The 19,580-nt window shown below is 38.5% G+C and overlaps 1 protein-coding gene across 1 annotated transcript in view; it reads left to right on the top strand.

Annotated features, from left to right (window-relative positions):
• The window catches only part of CNOT1 (CCR4-NOT transcription complex, subunit 1), a 124,702-nt gene that overhangs the window by 85,128 nt on the left and 19,994 nt on the right, over nucleotides 1-19,580 (top strand). The window contains exons 25-43 of the mRNA XM_011994009.1: nucleotides 486-665; nucleotides 2,692-2,808; nucleotides 3,079-3,189; nucleotides 3,636-3,713; nucleotides 3,887-4,064; nucleotides 4,874-5,004; nucleotides 6,462-6,758; nucleotides 7,806-7,946; nucleotides 8,039-8,143; nucleotides 8,740-8,859; nucleotides 10,359-10,550; nucleotides 11,436-11,578; nucleotides 12,085-12,193; nucleotides 12,291-12,460; nucleotides 13,134-13,365; nucleotides 15,638-15,886; nucleotides 17,660-17,823; nucleotides 17,980-18,119; nucleotides 18,285-18,337. Of these exons, the coding sequence (XP_011849399.1) occupies nucleotides 486-665; nucleotides 2,692-2,808; nucleotides 3,079-3,189; nucleotides 3,636-3,713; nucleotides 3,887-4,064; nucleotides 4,874-5,004; nucleotides 6,462-6,758; nucleotides 7,806-7,946; nucleotides 8,039-8,143; nucleotides 8,740-8,859; nucleotides 10,359-10,550; nucleotides 11,436-11,578; nucleotides 12,085-12,193; nucleotides 12,291-12,460; nucleotides 13,134-13,365; nucleotides 15,638-15,886; nucleotides 17,660-17,823; nucleotides 17,980-18,119; nucleotides 18,285-18,337 (2,910 nt within the window). The remainder of the gene's footprint in view (nucleotides 1-485; nucleotides 666-2,691; nucleotides 2,809-3,078; nucleotides 3,190-3,635; nucleotides 3,714-3,886; nucleotides 4,065-4,873; nucleotides 5,005-6,461; nucleotides 6,759-7,805; nucleotides 7,947-8,038; nucleotides 8,144-8,739; nucleotides 8,860-10,358; nucleotides 10,551-11,435; nucleotides 11,579-12,084; nucleotides 12,194-12,290; nucleotides 12,461-13,133; nucleotides 13,366-15,637; nucleotides 15,887-17,659; nucleotides 17,824-17,979; nucleotides 18,120-18,284; nucleotides 18,338-19,580) is intronic.

Raw genomic sequence — 19,580 nt, 5'->3', positions numbered from 1 at the left:
AATAGAAGAAAATATACATTTAATTTTACTCTGTGTCATTCATATCCTTGTTCAAGGGTCATCTGTACTTGGAAACACCAGAGTTAGCTAAAGATTCCTGTAGATGGAAATTTAGGAAAACATGGTTCTGGAATTTTCCCCATTCTTGGTTACACTGTGGGTCTGTTAATGGCAGCTTGTAGATTAGTAATTCAGGTGGAGATAGGGGACTACATGTTTTATGATTTTAAAGCTGAAAATGACCATAAATGTTTCAGTCCCAATCACCTATGGGTTGAGTTGTGATTGACTATGGAATTGAGCATACTCTTCTTCATAGCATCTATCTGGTGTGAAGGAAAGTCATGCTTTAGTATCTAGTTAGTTTTGCAAGGAGCCATTATAGTTAGTGCTGGAGAGAGTGCTGTATAGTATGGTTCATAGAAACCAAATGTTATTTTATCATAGTGTAATTCTGTGCTTCCCATGTCGTATTGACTGGCTAGGTTGAAGAGCTGAAGGAAACCGTGAAAGAAGAATTTATGCCTTGGGTTTCGCAGTATCTGGTTATGAAGAGAGTCAGTATTGAGCCAAACTTTCATAGCCTGTATTCAAACTTCCTTGACACGCTGAAGAATCCTGAATTTAACAAGATGGTTCTGAATGAGACCTACAGAAACATTAAAGTAAGAGTTGGTTCTTGTATTTTCTTTAATTATTGCTTTGAATTTAGAAATATTTGATTATATAGGTAGGATTTTTGATATTTTTTGATATATATTGTCAATATTATGTACCTCTGGAAATTGCTGTAGATTTTGTTTCTTACATGGAACTAAATTTTATGAAGAACTTAAACTTATAGGCATACCCTGTGCATTTTCTTTGAAAGTAACCACTATTATAAATTGTTTTTGTCATGCCATACATGATTTTAGAACTTTACCATTGTTATGCATAAACAGCATAGTATTGGTTAGCATATTCTGTATGGTGTCACCCTCTGTACATCCTTTTCACTTTTTTTTCCCTTGCTTTTTTTTCTCCCCTGGATATTATTCGTGATAATGCTCTTTGCTATAGTCCTTTTTTTTTTTCTTTTTAATTTTTTTGAGGCATGGTCTCACTCTGTTGTCTAGGCTGGAGTGCAGTGGTGCAATCTCGGCTCACTGCAGCCTCCGCCTCCCGGGTTCAAGCTATTCTCTTACCTCAGCCTCCCGAGTAGCTGGGATTACAGGTGTACCACCACATCCAGTTAATTTTTGTATTTTTAGTAGAGACAGGGTTTCACCATATTGGCCAGGCTGGTCCCGAACTCCTGACCTCAGGTGTTCCACCCTCCTCAGCCTCCCAAAGCGCTGGGATTACAGGCATGAGCCACTGTGTCTGGCCAGTTCTCTTTTTTAAAAAACAGAAAATGTAGTCTTGTGGAAAACCATTGTATGGATTTGTATTGCTGCTGGGCATTTGTGTTGTTAATCACTTCAACTATTATAAACAATACTGTCCTGAATGTTTTCATTTGTATCTTGTGGTATTCAAGTGCCAGATATCTTTATACTCAAATCTGTTTATGGAATAGCTGTTATCTAGGATTCTGTGCAGTTTAAGATCAAACTCTACTGAGCCAAGGCTTATTCAACAAAATTCAAGTATTTTAATTTCTAAACCATCATTTATTTCTTAGGAGGAAAAACTTCTAGAACCAGCATACAAGCATACAGCTATGGTCATTCTTTGCTCAATAACTTGGGTCATTGGTTTAGGAACCAGCACTATATTTAAACCTGTGGATGGAAATATTCCCCATTCTTGGTTACGCTGTAGTGCAAAAGAATTCCTGGCTCTCTGTTGCACAGCTGACTTGTGCCATTCTGCTGTTGCTGTATGGAGTTAAGGAACATGGCTCTATTTCGTTTTTATTATCTGATAGCAAGGGCGGTTGGGATACATAAAAGTTTTCACATACTCCACAGCAAAGTTTCAAGACCTTGGTTTTTAAACAGAAGTTTAAATATAACCCTAAATCAAGAGGTACCACAGAGTAGATGGGTATATACATGTGTGCATACCTGCAGCCAAAACACTCTCCTATGTTAATTCTGTCCCCCTTAGAAAAACAGTAACTGGAGAATCAATTAAATGGTTTGGGTTTTTTAGAAATTTGAAAAGAAGTATATAAACAGTATTATACTCTATCTCAGAAAGTTATCTTAGTTGACTGCAGAGATTTGTTAATACCTGGATATACTGAGGATTGCAATAGGAGGGTAATTTGATTATATTCCTTTGTATACTTGCTTCCTTTAAGGACTTAAGCATGGCTCTCATTCTCATTTAAATTAAGTTAGCACTTCAAAATAGCTTTGTAGTTAGGTCTCTGCTTTAAACCTAGCTAAGGTTTTCAGAGTTGAAAATACTTTTCTAGGGGAGGATAGCTGACACATAAGTTTGTGTTCCTTTTGAATTTTGTACAATGTGTTTGTACCTATTTTGAAAAAATATGTAAAGATTTCTTAAAGGTAAAAATGGCACTGTTGAATCATGAACACAGCAAAATGATATTGATAATGATATACGGAGTAATTCTACTTTGGGGCCTGTTCTTAGAAATGATGACTTGTCTTTAGGATAATGGAATTCTCAAATACTTAGTTGAGTTTTCTTTCATAAGCTCATTCTCATATCTTTCTTAATCTTACACTATTTCAGGTGCTCCTGACCTCAGATAAAGCTGCGGCCAATTTCTCAGATCGTTCTTTGCTGAAGAACTTGGGACATTGGCTAGGAATGATCACATTAGCTAAAAACAAACCCATCTTACACACTGTGAGTTTCAGCTAAATGTGTAAAAATTGAGAATCTTCAGCACATTATGATTACAAGTATTGGCTGTTTGGAGCTATTTGATGATTATTGGGGTTTTATAAGACTTTGGCCCATGTTTTGAGTTGTTAACCCCTTTTTGTAAGACAAGGACTAGATATTATGTTGATTCCTGTTTTGGGGATAAGCTTGGCAAAATACTTTTCTTTGGTTATGTTATACCATTTTGGGGGGATATATTCCCAGCTTTTGAAAGTATTTTTCTTATTCTAGGACTTGGATGTGAAATCATTGCTGCTAGAGGCTTATGTTAAAGGACAACAAGAATTGCTCTACGTAGTGCCCTTTGTTGCCAAAGTCTTAGAATCTAGCATTCGTAGTGTGGTGAGTAGATTTTAATATTTTATTTATGGCTAATTCCTAAGCATTGCTTTGTTTTAGCATGAGATCAAGAGATTATATTCTTAGTTCTTGTGAGGTAAAGCTAGTTAAGTCTGTTTTCCTTTATGGCACTTGGATTTCCAATCTGAGAGGCTGGGTAAAAGAGGAAAGATTGTTATGGTTGGCTTTGGTTTTTGGTGTTTTGCTTTGTTTTGTTTTGTTTTGTTTTGTTTTGTTTTTGAAATGTGATATAGATGAGAAGGCTGGGGGTTTTGTTATGGCTACACAGGTATAAGTGTTTATTTTTGTTTTTTTTTTTTTTAATCCTTGTTTTTTGTTTTTTATTTGTTTTACTCCCCCCCACCCACTTATGTTGTGTTGAATTGTTTTAAATAATCCAAATTAAAGGGCACCTTTCAGGCCAGCTTAACATAATAGCTTTTCTTTAGGTTTTTAGGCCACCAAACCCTTGGACAATGGCAATTATGAATGTATTAGCTGAGCTACATCAGGAGCATGACTTAAAGGTAATTTACTGCTTCCTTGTCCTCTGGAACATTCTTTGCCTTCACATTATTAAAATTTGCAGTGAAGGCAGGGTATTTTGGGGGAAGTACTATAGTAACTGAAAGTAGCGTATATTATGAATAAAACTAAAATTTTCTTTTAAAAATTCTAATCCAACTCTGGAACTATGCAGTTAAACTTGAAGTTTGAAATTGAGGTTCTCTGCAAGAACCTTGCATTAGACATCAATGAGCTAAAACCTGGAAACCTCCTAAAGGATAAAGATCGCCTGAAGAATTTAGATGAGCAACTCTCTGCTCCAAAGAAAGATGTCAAGCAGCCAGAAGAACTCCCTCCCATCACAACCACAAGTAAGTGTGCTAAGTAGTCAAGGAAGGCTTCTGTTAGCCAGGATATTCTCTTAAATGGTACATTTCCACGTCTATAGCAAACTATAATTTCCCACATAATGTAGTGGTGAAACTTTGTATGCATTTTGATGAGCCTTCTAATTATCAAGCAAAAGTAATGACTACGCCTTGTGTTACCATCTTAGATTCTATCCTGGCAGTTCATGCATATTATTAACTAAATGTGATTTAATCAGTTGCCTCTCATATCCTAGCTAGGCCGGTTATCTCTGTTGTGTGAAGTTCCGGAAATAACTGCATATATGATGGCCTGTTAACCCCTCAAATCTGGGTATGGCTAGACCTGCTCAATCTGCCAAGGGAATTGGACTGTTTTATCTACATGAAGAAGATGAGAGAAGGGTGCAGGAGTGTTGGATGATTGGGAGTTGTGGTTAGAATAAATTGAGCTTTTCTTTCTCAGTCCTCAGCAGCTGAGAATCCCCAGATAAACCAAGAAACAGGCTAGGTTGAAAACAGACATCTTAATATAGACTGAGTTTGTAGGACTTGGGCCTGAGAATGTGGCATGGCTGCTCAGTTGATTTCTGTGCTGTGGGGCACTGCCACTGACATACTTTTAACGTGCTTGGTGTATATCTCTGTTATAACAGAATTTCCCTTTCAGGGTGGGAAAAATAAGACCTGCTACATCCTTCCCTCCTCCCCCAATTAGTTTAATTAGATAATGACCACTTAATATTAAGCTAATTTTATAGTAAAGTCAACAAATGTACTTTTTAAATCTCTTTTTATTACTTTACATTTAGCAACTTCTACTACACCAGCTACCAACACCACTTGTACAGCCACGGTTCCACCACAGCCACAGTACAGCTACCATGACATCAATGTCTATTCCCTTGCGGGCCTGGCACCACACATTACTCTAAATCCAACAGTAAGTAAACACTGCTTCATTCTCCCAGCTTCTAGTTTGTGATAAAGTAAACTTTGTTTGGTCACCTTTTCTTCAGCTCTTTGCCCTTCCCTCTGGATTCCTAGGTTGTAGAGTTTGTCAGAGAGGATGGAGATCTAGAACTGCTGTGTAGTTCAGTTGGGATTTTTCTTCTTCCCTTAAGAAATAGAGTGACTAGATGTTGGTTATATTGGTTCCTCATATCCAAACCCATGATACTAAAATTTAGCTGGCAATAAAATCACAATCTCCAGGAATTCCTTACACAGAGTAAAAGATGCTTAATGTATACCATAACTTTTTATTTTCTTTATCTTGTCACTTTAGCCTTCTGCAGTAAGCCATTTCTTCCAGCTGAAGGCTGGAAATGAGCTGATCGTGCATGTGTATAAAATTTCTATGCTAAGATCTCGAAGTAGGACTTAGTACTTTGAGTTATGTTGTTGTGGCCTGGGTTCCAGAAGGAGGTCTGATATAATATGGTCATGTAAGATGACCGCTCATCAATCCTTTTTCCTATACTTAGTATTTGCTTTGTACATTCAAGGGGAAATTGTATTATTATCTTTAGTCTTTTATTCTACTTAACAGAACATATAATCCAGAATCAGGTGAGTGGAGTTTTCGTTGTCCTTACTTTTTAGAAACTGAAAATGTTCACAAATACAGGAGTAACATTAATACATTGAGCTTTTAATAAAAGGAATTGAAAGGGTATCAGAGAAATCATTTTAACCTTTTGTCCACCCCCCCTGCCAATAGACATGCTACTTAGTTTTAGAGGGTCGGAGTGAGAGGCAGTGAGACACCTAGATCCAAAATTATGATTCATCTTTAGAATACTCTCAGTGTTCTGAACACTGTTATATGCTAGTTTATTTTATTGTTTTAATTCAACAAGTTAAAGGGACCAAGTAAGTTTTGGGGCATAATTTATGCCTAAAAGATTAGAAACAGCCTTTCAAGTGAAGCCAAACATTTCAGTGGATACTGTAAAATGCTCACTATTCTGATGAATTAATTTTAATATTAATAGTTTTTGTGGGAAGTCTTTTTTTCTGTAAATTTGATTCTTTTTACATTTTTCAAGCTAATAGAGAAGTTGCTTTCTTTTAAGAGCACTTGAGCCACAAATTTTAAATAAGCCAGCAGTGTGTCTTTAAGTAGTTAATGCATTATTATAATGAACAGCTTGTCCATTAAACTTGGATTTTAAAAAAAGACATATATATATTATTCCGTATCATAGGGTATACTGAATACTTTTCCCTGTGTGGAGCCCAGTTTCTGTTACCCAAATTTTCCATTGGTTAACTTTTAAGTAGAAACTGGTAGTTTTTGGTTAACCTTGATTTACAAAATCATGAGTGTGATTGCCAGTAGGAATTGGATTGTCTTATTTAAACAAGGTGTTGACTTTGTCCTCCCCAACCCCCCAGATTCCCTTGTTTCAGGCCCATCCGCAGTTGAAGCAGTGTGTGCGTCAGGCAATTGAACGGGCTGTCCAGGAGCTGGTCCATCCTGTGGTTGATCGATCAATTAAGATTGCCATGACTACTTGTGAGCAAATAGTCAGGAAGGATTTTGCTCTGGATTCGGAGGAATCTCGAATGCGAATAGCAGCTCATCACATGATGCGTAACTTGACAGCTGGAATGGCAATGATTACATGCAGGGAACCTTTGCTCATGAGCATATCTACCAACCTAAAAAACAGTTTTGCCTCAGCCCTTCGTGTAAGTTGGCTATTTCGTTGATATAGGTACAAAACATATTACTACTTGTCTGTAATAAGTTTTTTCTTTGCCTGTATATGGCACTGGGCATTACCACTTATTGTTAATAATCACTATATTTGTTTGATATCTTCCATCATTTTAGATTGTAATTCTGTGAGGCAAAGCATCATGGCTGTGCTTTTTTCTTTTTCTTTTTTTGCTGTTGTATCCTCAACACAATGTTTGACAGATAGTAGATACCCATATATTTATTGGTTTAAATAAATTAAGATTTAAAAAGGAAATGTGAAATCTAACAATCCTCATTTCTGTTAATCAGGAAGGATGAAAGCTGTTTGAGAAGGCTGATACAAAATGACTTAAAGTGATGTTGCATGTGCACACACTTTTCAGATAATTCACTTACTAGTTTTGAGTCTCAGATATCATGGTTATTCAGGTATCATGATTAGTAATTTGTTTACTGCTTTACTGATTTTTTTTGGGTTTTGCCTTTTTTTTTTTTAATGTTTGTTTCATGAGACAGTCTCACTCTGTAGCTTAGGCTAGCTAGAGTGCAGTGGTGCAGTCTTGGCTCACTGCATCCTCCACCTCTGAGGTTCAACTGATTCTCATGCTTCAGCCTCCCAAGTAACTGGGATTACAGACATGTGCTACCACGCCCAGCTAATTTATGTATTTTTTTAGTAGAGAAGTGCTTTCACCATGTTGGCTAGGCTGGTCTCGAACTCCTGGCCTCAAGTGGTCTACCTGCCTCGGCCTCCCAAAGTACTGGGATTACAGGTGTGAGCCACCACGTCTGGCCTGCTTTACTGATTTTAAGACATGTTCACCATAAACTGATAAGGTGTCTAGGATATTTTTGTCTTAAAAGTGAGAAAGCTGTTAAGACTATTTCAAGATCACAGCTGATTGATTCATAAGTAGAGTCAGAACTTAAAATGCATTTGCCAAATGCACTGCATTTTCTACTATCCTGTCTGTCCACATCAACTTTCAAGTCTTTTTTTTCTATTCCCCCCACTCCCCCACCTCCATTAATAGACTGCTTCCCCACAACAAAGGGAAATGATGGATCAGGCAGCTGCTCAGTTAGCTCAGGACAATTGTGAGTTGGCTTGCTGTTTTATTCAGAAGACTGCAGTAGAAAAAGCAGGCCCTGAGATGGACAAGAGATTAGCAACTGTAAGTGTTTAGAATTTGCCTTTTAAGATTTTATTTCTTAATTTAGGGAAGTGCCTTATAACAAGAACCTCAGTGACTTTTTTTGTTTGCAGGAATTTGAGCTGAGAAAACATGCTAGGCAAGAAGGACGCAGATACTGTGATCCTGTTGTTTTAACATATCAAGCCGAACGGATGCCAGAGCAAATCAGGCTGAAAGTGAGAATTGGGGCTGTGTCTCTCCCCATCCTGTCTTTGTTTTATTTTTAATGTTCTTGTTGATTGAACTCCTTACTGGGACTAGGACAGCAGGGTTAAATGTTGTTTATGAGAAAACATCTTAACTTGGCTGCCTGTGGAGCAGGTATGGAAATAGCTCTAAATTCCCTTGCTCCTCCAAAGTTGTTGAAATGCTACTACTGTAAGGAGTTCATGTGCCTTAACTAGTTTTCATGTTTCCCACCTTGGGCTTCTCACATTAATGGTTGCTTATTGTTCCCAATGAGACAGTAATAAATCTGATAATACTTACCAACTCCAAGGGAGAATTGCACTGGCATCGTCCCATGTGAGGCACTTTCCAAGAGAAACTCTCAGTTAATTTATAAATGAGGTGACTCTTAGCAGGATTCAGGGAAATGAGAAGCCCTCTTGTGAACTGCATTTGTTAGTGTGCATGTATGCTTAATCATACTGTTATATGTTGTAATGACTCTTGTGTCCCTGAGCTTACTCACATGCAGACTTTCCACTTTCAAAACAGTTTATTTTGATTATTGAGTGAATTCTGTCAAAATAGATTTTCTTCTTTCAAGGTTGGTGGTGTGGATCCAAAGCAGTTGGCTGTTTACGAAGAGTTTGCACGCAATGTTCCTGGCTTCTTGCCTACAAATGACTTAAGTCAGCCCACAGGATTTTTAGCCCAGCCCATGAAGGTAAATGTGTTTTAGATTAAATTGAGTGTTTTGCCAATTAATTTAAATGTTTTTGACATTTAATATATGTTTTTGACTTGCTTCCTGGGAGAATAATTTACAGGGGAACCTATAGTTTTTGAGTTGTAGGTATTCTTTGTGTCCAATTAAGTATGACATACAGGGGATTAAAGAAAAAATTGACGTGGGTGTGGGTGATTTATCTTTAATGTTTGGCCTAATTACAGGAATTTGCATGGTAACATAATAACTTTTGGGTTTTTATTTTTAAATTTTATTACTTATTTTTTTGAGACAGGGTCTTTCTCTGTCACCCAGGCTGGAGTGCAGTGGCGCGATCTCAGCTCATTGCAACCTCCACCTCCCAGGCTCAAGCGATCCTCCCACCTCAGCCTCTTGAGGAGCTAGGACTACAGGCGTGCACCACCTTGCTCAGCTAATTTTTGTATTTTTTATAAAGATGGGGTTTTGCCATGTTACACAGGCTAGACTCAAATTCCTGACCTCAAGTGATTGCCCATCTCAGCCACGTAAAGTGCTAAGATTACAGGCCTGAGCCATTATGCCCAGACTTCCCATTTTTTAAATAAAAGAATTTTCCAAAATTTTCAAAGGTGTTTACAGGAAACTTGCAAATATAGGGAAAAACATTTTCTCGCTGAACCAGTTGAGAGTAAGTTGCTGACCTGATAGCCCTATCAGTCCTGAATCCTTTGGTTTGTATTTCTTATAAAACCTTTTTCCTGTGTGACCACGGCACAACCATTAAGGTCAGAAATGAATACTAATACCTTACTCTATGTAATTAATAGACCTCATTCAAGTTTCACCAAGTATCCCAATAATGTATAGTAAAAGACCTGTTTTAGAATCACACATTTCTTCAGTTGTCATATTTTTAAAGTCTCCCTCAGTTCTAGCTGGTATAGGTAACTCAGTTTTTCCTCATCTTTCATGACCATAACACTTCTGAAGATTATAGGCTAATTATTTTCTAAATGGCTTGATTTATTTGTCCAGTGTATTCTCATGGCTAGATTCAGATAATGCATTTTAAAAAATAGGAATAGCTCAGAAGTAATGCTGTATTCTTATTCTGTCCTATCAGGCTTTGACAGCTGGACTGAGTACTATACTTTTCATGGTTTGAAACACTTTATTAGGATGTAGAGGGCTTAGTAGATGGTGCAAGTGGTGCTGCCATCAGTCTGTCCCATTATTACTAATGCTCTCTTTTATCACTTGATTATGCTGCTGTCTGCCAGGTTTTCCTCTCTCAAATGAAACACCTCTTCCTTTGTGCCACCTTGTACCGCCCCACTTGGTAGTATTAATTCTGAATAGCTCAGGAAGAAGGAAAAGAAGAGGCCCTCCATGTTTGAATGTAAAAATAAGAAAAAGGGAGTAAACATACTAATAGACCTCTATTTGATACATGTGTCAATAAAAAACCTTAACATTCTTTTGTCTCTTGTTGGTTGTTTCCTTCTCTAAAACAGCAAGCTTGGGCAACAGATGATGTAGCTCAGATTTATGATAAGTGTATTACAGAACTGGAACAGCATCTACATGCCATCCCACCAACTTTGGCCATGAACCCTCAAGCTCAGGCTCTTCGAAGTCTCTTGGAGGTTGTAGTTTTATCTCGAAACTCTCGGGATGCCATAGCTGCTCTTGGATTGCTCCAAAAGGTTGGTTCTTAAGCTATTACTTTTAGAAAATGCTAGGTGTGTAAACATTTATTGACCTGCGCCACCGTCTACATATTTATACAGTTAAGCTTAAGATTTCATAATATAAATCAAGTTCTATAAGTAGGTGATTTTTTTTTTTCCCAATGTAGAATGTAGTCATAGAAGTTTTGAATGGTAAATTGGAAATCTTTATTTTTTTCTTAAAGATATTCCTGAGATATGATTTGAAGAAACTTTAAAAGCCCTTCGGGGGTGTGTGTGTCTGTGTCTGTGTCTGTGTCTGTGTCTGTGTGTGTGTCTGTGTGTGTCTGTGTGTGTGTGTGTGTGTGTCAGGGTCTCTCTCTGTCACCCAGGCTTGAGTGCAGTGACGTGATCATGGACTCAAGTGAGCCTCCCACTTTACCCTCTCGAGTAGCTGGGATTACAGGTGCGCACTGCCAAGCCAAGTTAATTTTTAATTTTTTTTGTAGAGACAGGTCTTGCTTTGTTGCCCAGGTTGTTCTCAATCTCCTGGGCTCAAGTGGCCTTCCCTCCTGAGCCTCCCAAAGCATTGGCATTATAGGCATGAGCCACTGAGCCCAGCTGCCCTTTAGATTTTGAGGGACAAGTTGATCCAAGAATTTGGATCAGGGTAAGTAGGGAGCCCTGGGTTTTAACTACAGCAGAGCCTTTTATGACAATGAAGAGCACAGAATGAACTTAAACCAGATTAGAATTTTTAGTGTGTGTGATAGGCAGCTGAAGGGGATGTTTGGAGAGTGGAAAGGACAGGGAGGCTTTGGAAGGTATTTGGTACTTGGCATTGAGATTTGGTTTCTGGCTATGATAGTTGGGCCAAGCACCATATTTTCCATGGGTCTGAACACTTTCTTTCTCCCATAGGCTGTAGAGGGCTTACTAGATGCCACAAGTGGTGCTGATGCTGACCTGCTGCTGCGCTACAGGGAATGCCACCTCTTGGTACTAAAAGCTCTGCAGGATGGCCGGGCATATGGGTCTCCATGGTGCAACAAACAGATCACAAGGTCAGTAGCCATCTTCGAAAAGTAGTGAGTATTGGATCGCGACTGCCTTTTGACATAGATAGTACTGTTTATGTCCAGGGGTTTCCCTTTTTTCTAGTAGGTAGGTGGGACACTTGGACTTCCTACTTCTGAGAGGTGAGAATTGTTAAGTAGTTGTTTTCCATCTGGTCTCTACCTTCTCCCCATGTTGGATATAGAAAACTAGTACCTTATTTTGGGCAATAAATTGTAGGTCATTGTTTTAAAAGGTTTCAGTGATTTCTCAGAAGTGGTATTCATGTATAAGTATTTTAATGTCTTAAATGGAATCCTCTGTATCCTAGGTTTTGAAAGCAAAGCCTGGGCTATCTATTCTATTTCATTACTGGCTGTTTTTCAATTTGGACACTGATTTACAGTTGAATCTCAAGGCATTCTTAATTTGGAGCACATTTCCATTGAGTACAATGGGCACTTTATACAGTATGGTTAAGCCTATATGAGTAAAGATACTGAATTTTTTCTAGGTGCCTAATTGAATGTCGGGATGAATATAAATATAATGTGGAGGCTGTGGAGCTGCTAATTCGCAATCATTTGGTTAATATGCAGCAGTATGATCTTCATCTAGCGCAGGTATGGAAGGAATTTACTTGCAAGGACAAAAGGACTCAGGGAAGTATGTTTGCTCTTAAGTGTTTTCCCTCTTACGTTGTGTTTTCTGTGTTGCCAGTCAATGGAGAATGGCTTAAACTACATGGCTGTGGCATTCGCTATGCAATTGGTAAAAATCCTGCTGGTGGATGAAAGGAGTGTTGCTCATGTTACTGAGGCAGATCTGTTCCACACCATTGAAACCCTCATGAGGATTAACGCTCATTCCAGAGGCAATGCTCCAGAAGGGTGAGGATTAAACACTTTGAGATCCCTGTGCATTTAGTAGTCTCCTAATATCTTTAGGGATGAATGTGCAGACTTACTAACATTACTTGTTAAAACTGTTTTACCAACCACATATGGGTGGGTAGCTTTGGTAAGGGCTAATATTGTCACTTGAAGTATGAACGCTTAATTGACTGCCAAGTCTTCTTGGCACAGAGCAGTACATACGGTACCAGACTTAGTGTCAGAGTCCTGTGTTTAAGCCCTGGTCATGCCACTTGAAAGATTTCTGATTTTAGGCAAATTGACTCACCCTCCTTAAAACTATTCTTTATAGAAAATGGGAATAATTTCTCAAAGAACTATTGGAAATCAAGAGAAGTAATGTAAAGAAAGTGTGGTACATACTAGGCAAGCAGTGAATATTTGTTGACTCTGAACATCAGCTTCATTTAAATGAACACGTTTTTTGGGCAAGAAGTAGCTTAACTGAGGGCAGTCGTTTGCATGTTATGTGCTCATGAGCAAGCGGATAAGAGACTAAGGATAGTTTTGTTTCAGGGTGGAAGTGGTAAAGCAAAGTGGTAAACCACCACTCTTGTGGTTGCTGTTAAATAAGTAAACTATACATCTGTATGTCTGTAAAATCACAGCTATGGGTAGACTGATTTTCACCCTGGATTTATTGTACTAGATTGCCCCAGCTGATGGAAGTAGTGCGATCCAACTATGAAGCAATGATTGATCGTGCTCACGGAGGCCCAAACTTTATGATGCATTCTGGGATCTCTCAAGCCTCAGAGTATGATGACCCTCCAGGCCTGAGGGAGAAGGCAGAGTATCTTCTGAGGGAGTGGGTGAATCTCTACCATTCAGCAGCAGCTGGCCGCGACAGTACCAAAGCTTTCTCTGCGTTTGTTGGACAGGTAGAGCTTTTGGAAAGAAAGGTGCTTTTTATTCAACATAAGTAGGGTGTGATGCCTCCAATATTAAAGCTCAGTATTACGTACCTGTGGTCAGACAGTTACCTCCATACTCATGCAAACCCAGTCATCATTGTATGGTTAAATTACAGCCTGTTTTCTCATGGTTGATCACTAAGCAATAAAGGCAACATTCCCTCTCACCATTGATTCTATATTCCATTTCAGTTGTCACAACTACAAAGTACAATGGGTCAGATAATGAATAATGAAACTACAAAGTGTATTTACTAGCACTGATGGGACTGTGGGCTAATAAATATGTGAAATTCTCACAACAGCCCACATTTTAAAAAATGACAAAAATGCTTACTTAAATGGTAGAATGTTTTATTGTATTTTCTAATTTAAATATCTACCTAAATTAGACATGTTCCTTTGGAAAATATCTACCTAAATTAGTGACATGTTCCTTTGGAAAATAATTTTCAGTATTTTCATTAGATTTGATACAAATTGGACTTTGACTTAAAAGTGTTAGGAACAAAGCTCCTAGCTGAAAATCAGATTTGGCAGGAATGTTTGTGAATACGATGAACAGGAAAAATGTCAGAACCAAGCCATAGTACCATTTAGCATTCTGTTTTTGAGCGTCACTGGTTGCTTTCAGTGACTGTGAGGGAATCACACAATAAGTTCATGTGTCCTAATTATAATATAACTTGGCAAGAGTGGTACTTTTCCTGAATTGACCTTGGAATTTCCTTTATTAGAACTGTTGTAATTCTTTTTCAGGGTGAGTTGTCTGCTTATTTCTGCAGATTGACCATTATATTTCTTCAGACTGAACCCAAAACTTTTAGGTATATTGCTAAAGAAAGATTACAAATTAGGTCTCTTTTCAAATTAATGACAATTGAATGTGGAAGAGCTGACTTCAGTTCTAGAAGTTATTTGAAATTAGGTTTACTTTTCAAAATGAATGTTACTCAGTAAATCATACTGAGTATACTTCTCCCCTAAAAGAATCCAGGGAATTACAAAGCATACCCTACTGAAAAGTTATTACTGCATGTTTATAGTCTGATTTGTAATTTGAATGGAAAAAATTGGAATCCATTGGTCTTTCCGATCATTACTATTTCATGGGTATGGATGTGGCACCTGTCTCAGCCCTTCCTGCTGGCTTATTTGCTCTCATTTCATCTTTCTCTTGAAAACGATAGTGTATTATACTTTTCTGTGCTGTTTTGTGTCCTTCTGAAAATTCTTTCCTTCTTGTGCTCCTACTTGACCATAGTACTCTGTCCTTATTCCTCAGTCACTTTTAGTTTTACAGATACCAATGTAGACAAAGTCCCTTTGCCATGCTGGCATTCTGTCCTAGTAGGGTACAGTATTATCATAGTCTAACCAATTCAGTTGTCTTTATTGCTTATCAGGGACAGTTGTTTCAGAAATTTCAAGGTAACCTTGAAGTTTTTTTTTTCTGAACTTGGTTTCTCTGTTTAGTAAGTACTGACCTGTTCTTCCTCTGTAGCCTTAATGCATATTTCACTGTTGTCTTTTTTGTTTGTTTGTTTTAAAGGAGTGAGGGGAACTAGCCAAATAACATTCCCGCTGTGCTTCACTTCTAGTTCATATGTCATATAGTTTCTAATTTTTCCTTTCTTTTAAATAAACTTGTGTTTCCCACATTATTTTAACTTAGTATAACATTTTATTACATGAAAATACCTAGATCAGATTTGTGTGTATTTCCATTTGGTACTTACCTATTGTACAAATTATTGATTTTTCTAGGGGTAGCTTGTTGGAGTTTTAAAAGCTTTGTTATTAAGTCAGTTTGAGGAAATTATCTTCAAATCCTTGAGAAGTAAATTACCTTAAATTCTGTGAGAAAGTAAAATACATGCAATTTAGTCTCCTCTTTGGAGTCCACAATGTCTTAATATGACCTAAAGTTACGAACAGTTGGTTTTATTTGCATGGTTAATTTTCCACATTATTTGGTGGGGACATACTGTTCAAAATTGCCATGATAATCTGTCAGTTTCCATCTTCCCTGTTCTACATTAAACTTAAAACTGGAGGAATTGTGTCATGGCACCTTAATGGGAAAATAATTCTGATAATACATTTATTACAATGTAAGAATTAGAAATATGATAGTAGGAACAAATGAGAATATCTCTTAAGCATGAAAATTAAAGGTATATCAAGTTTATTTGTGTGTGTTATCTCATTGTGTCTTTATTTTTTGTTCCTGTGGTAGATGCACCAGCAAGGAATACTGAAGACTGATGATCTCATAACAAGGTTCTTTCGTCTGTGTACTGAAATGTGTGTTGAAATCAGTTACCGTGCTCAGGCTGAGCAGCAGCACAATCCTGCTGCTAATCCCACCATGATCCGAGCCAAGTGCTATCACAACCTGGATGCCTTTGTTCGACTCATTGCACTGCTCGTGAAACACTCAGGGGAGGCCACCAACACTGTCACAAAGATTAATCTGCTGAACAAGGTCTGAAATCCTTTCTTGCCTTAGTCTTCGTCTACATCAGTGGGATTTTTTTTTTTTTTTTTTTTTTTAAAGAGTCTCACTCTGTCACCCAGACTGGAGTGCCTCCCAAGTAGCTGGGAATACAGGCATGAGCCACGATGCCTGGAGCTTTTCTATTTTTAGTAGAGACAGGGTCTTACCATGTTGCCCAAGCGGGTCTCAAACTCTTGGCCTCGAGTGATCCACCTGCCTTGGCTTCCCAGAGTGCTAGGATTATGGGCATGAACCACCATGCCCGGCCACATCAGTGGTTTCTTTTTTTCTTTTTTTTTGAGACGGAGTCTCACTCTGTCGCCCAGGCTGGAGTGCAGTGGTGCGATCTTGGCTTACTGCAAACTCTGCCTCCTAGATTTGTATCTACCTCCTCTCTACACCATTCTCCTGCCTCAGCCTCGTGAGTAGCTGAGACTACAGGCACTCACCACCACGCCCGGCTAATTTTTTTGTATTTTTTGTTTTGTTTGTTTTATGTTTTTTGAGACGGAGTCTCATTCTGTCACCCAGGTTGCAGTGCAGTGGTGCAATCTCAGCTCACTGCAAACTCTGCCTCCCAGGTTCACACCATTCTCCTGCCTCAGCCTCCCGTGCAGCTGGGATTACAGGCGTCCACCACTGTGCCCTGCTAATTTTCTGTATTTTTAGTAGAGACGGGGTTTCACCGTGTTAGCCAGGATGATCTTGATCTCCCGACCTCGTGATCCGCCAGCCTCGGCCTCCCAAAGTGCTGGGATTACAGGCGTGAACCACCGAGCCAGGTCACATCAGTGGTTCTTAACCCTATTTGAGTCCCTCAAGTGATCTGCCTGCCTCAGCTTCTCAAAGTGCTGGGATTACAGGCATGAGCCACCATGCCTGGCCACATCAGTGGTTCTTAACCCTATTGAGGCCAACCCTTCCCCAAAACATTTTGTTAACGCCTCTTTTCTGTCCTGAAATTAAATTTGTAGATAATATGTAAACATATCCTCTCTGTCTTAGAAACAGAATATAGTGCCTTAATAGAAACACAAAAAGAGATCATAATGTATTTCAGTATGTTAATGCTTGGTAGTGACTACAGTTTGAATTTGCCCCATACACAGAATTACTGTGAGTGGGTGGCTAGAAGTGCCCCCTGCTGATAGATTGGCAACTCAAGTACGTGAGTGACATTAGCCATTGGCTTATTTACACAGTGGAGTTCTTGGAAATCTGAATATTAAAGCAGTGCAAAAATACGTGTAAAAATGGACTTTGATTTTGGATTTGGGAAATTAGAGATGTGTTCTTCAAGCCCCTCACTGTTCAGTGGGCAAGTCAAGTGGAATGAGATCTCTGCAGCCTAACAGCTTTCCTGGCCCCTGCCTACTAAATGCCAAGATAAGTGTAAATCATTGCCACATGTCAACTTCATGTCAGACCAGACAAATTAGATTGTTATATTGTGTTCAACATGGTGAAATGTAAGGGGGCCTTGCTGATTTCTAGAGCTGAAGAAAAACCATTGGGCGTTTGTAGAGAGTATTCAGGTGTGGTCCAAGGATGTTGAAATTCAAAGAAACATACAAAACACTGAAGGTGGAGTCAGACCAATTTATGGCCCCTTCGGTTGCCAGCATGTAATTTTGTATTCAAATTGTATATATGCTTTCTTTTAATGTTGGGTTTAAGAATGCAGAGTTTAAAAAGCATGACATCAAAGTGGTGAGTGAATTATCCGAATGATTTACAAGCTCTAATTTGTGTTTTATATAGGTCCTTGGTATAGTAGTGGGAGTTCTCCTTCAGGATCATGATGTTCGTCAGAGTGAATTTCAGCAGCTTCCCTACCATCGAATTTTTATCATGCTTCTCTTGGAACTCAATGCACCTGAGCATGTGTTGGAAACCATTAATTTCCAGACACTTACAGCTTTCTGGTGAGAATTGCGTTTGAAATTTTGTGTTAAGGTTTGCTGGATTAATGTAGTAAAATTTGGGGAGTAGAACCCTTGAGCATTTTGAGCCTACATTCATGTGCTGTTCACTGTATTTAAGTTGGACTGTGCTTCTGACTAAGGTTTTTCTTCTTTCAGCAATACATTCCACATCTTGAGGCCTACCAAAGCTCCTGGCTTTGTATATGCCTGGCTTGAACTGATTTCTCATCGGATATTTATTGCAAGAATGCTGGCACATACGCCACAGCAGAAGGTGTGGCTGCAGTTTATCTCCTGTAGATGAAGACTATGACTACCTGGGCTTATTTATTAGCATTGCCTATGGATTTTTGTTAGTCATTTAGTCGTAATTGTACTTCTTCCAAACTTAGTTGGGAATTCTATTTAGTGTTCACTCAAGTCAAGTACTTGACTGCCTCTGCCTGAAAGCCATTCTTCAGTGATTAGGTGTTGCTGCTTCAAGGTTGTGGGCCCCCTGTGTCAGTCTCTCAAGGTTTTTAAAATTGTTTTTTCCTTTCTTTTAAAATGTTTTGCTTCTTTATACACAGGAATGATTTATTTTACATATTTGTCAGTTAAGGGGTTTTTTGGGGTGGTAGGGGTGTTGTTTTTAAAGTTGAAATCCATGTGTGCCCTCATAAATATCTGAATAAATCTCTGGGTAATAGGGCTCTGGAGCTTGTTGATTTTAGACTCTCACTTTAAATGTGGAAGACTCTCAAACTAAGGTTGAGGACTACTGGGCTATGTTATTTTGAAGGATTATGATCCAGTTCTATTTAAAAGTTCTTTATCTAATTGGTAATACAACACAGTTAACATGAGAAGTTCTTTTCCTCCCATCTTGGAATTAAATTGGCAAATGAGTACTGCAGAAAGTACCATTTTTTGGCCCCTCAGAGCAGAAGAAACGTGACTGCTATGTAATGGAGTGAACTTGACAAAGAAGGTGAAATAGCTCTTAAATGAAGTTGGTTTTGTTTGGTGGAGAAGGGTATTCTAGGAGACAGAAACACAACATATTAAATACAATTATCCAGGAATTAATTGAACATAATTGGTATAGTTGGGGGAGGGTGAGCAGGCCGACTTTGGCTGAAAATAGAGAATTCATGTTGTGGACTCAACAAGGTTATTTGCAAAGAGTTGAGTTGAAAGAGGGAAAAGAAATGGCCGAGACTTAATAAGGAATTAAGAAAACACATTTCTAGTTGTCAGTTTCTACAGTTGACTGTTTTGTGTTCTATCAGAAGTTTCCTCTTTAAATTTTTAAATTTTGCTGCAGGCACACAGGAGGGACCATTATGTCTTGAAATCTCTGGAGCCAGTTTGTTTCAAATATTATTTCCCACTATCTCTGTAATAACTTGGTCCTTTTTAATCTTTTTAATGCCAATCTTTTTTCTTTTCTTTTTTTTTTGAGACGGAGTTTTGCTCTTGTTGTCCAGGCTGGAGTGCAGTGCCACGACCTCGGCTCACTGCAACCTCTGCCTCCCAGGTTGAAGTAATTCTCATGCCTTAGCCTCTGGAGTAGCTGGGATTACAGGTGACCAGCACCACGCCTGGCTAATTTTTTGTATTTTTAGTAGAGACAGGGTTTCAACATGTTGGCCAGGCTGGTCGCAAACTCCTGACTTCAGGTGATCCAGCGGCACTCAGCCTCCCAGAATGCTGGGATTACAGGCGTGAGCCATTGTGCCTGGCCTTTAATGCTGATCTTTTTTTTTTTTTTTTTT

Source organism: Mandrillus leucophaeus, unplaced genomic scaffold, assembly GCF_000951045.1.
Source record: "Mandrillus leucophaeus isolate KB7577 unplaced genomic scaffold, Mleu.le_1.0 Scaffold44, whole genome shotgun sequence".
Taxonomy (NCBI): domain Eukaryota; kingdom Metazoa; phylum Chordata; class Mammalia; order Primates; family Cercopithecidae; genus Mandrillus; species Mandrillus leucophaeus.
Note: the sequence above shows the minus strand (reverse complement) of the source record. Positions and strands in the feature narration are given on the sequence as shown.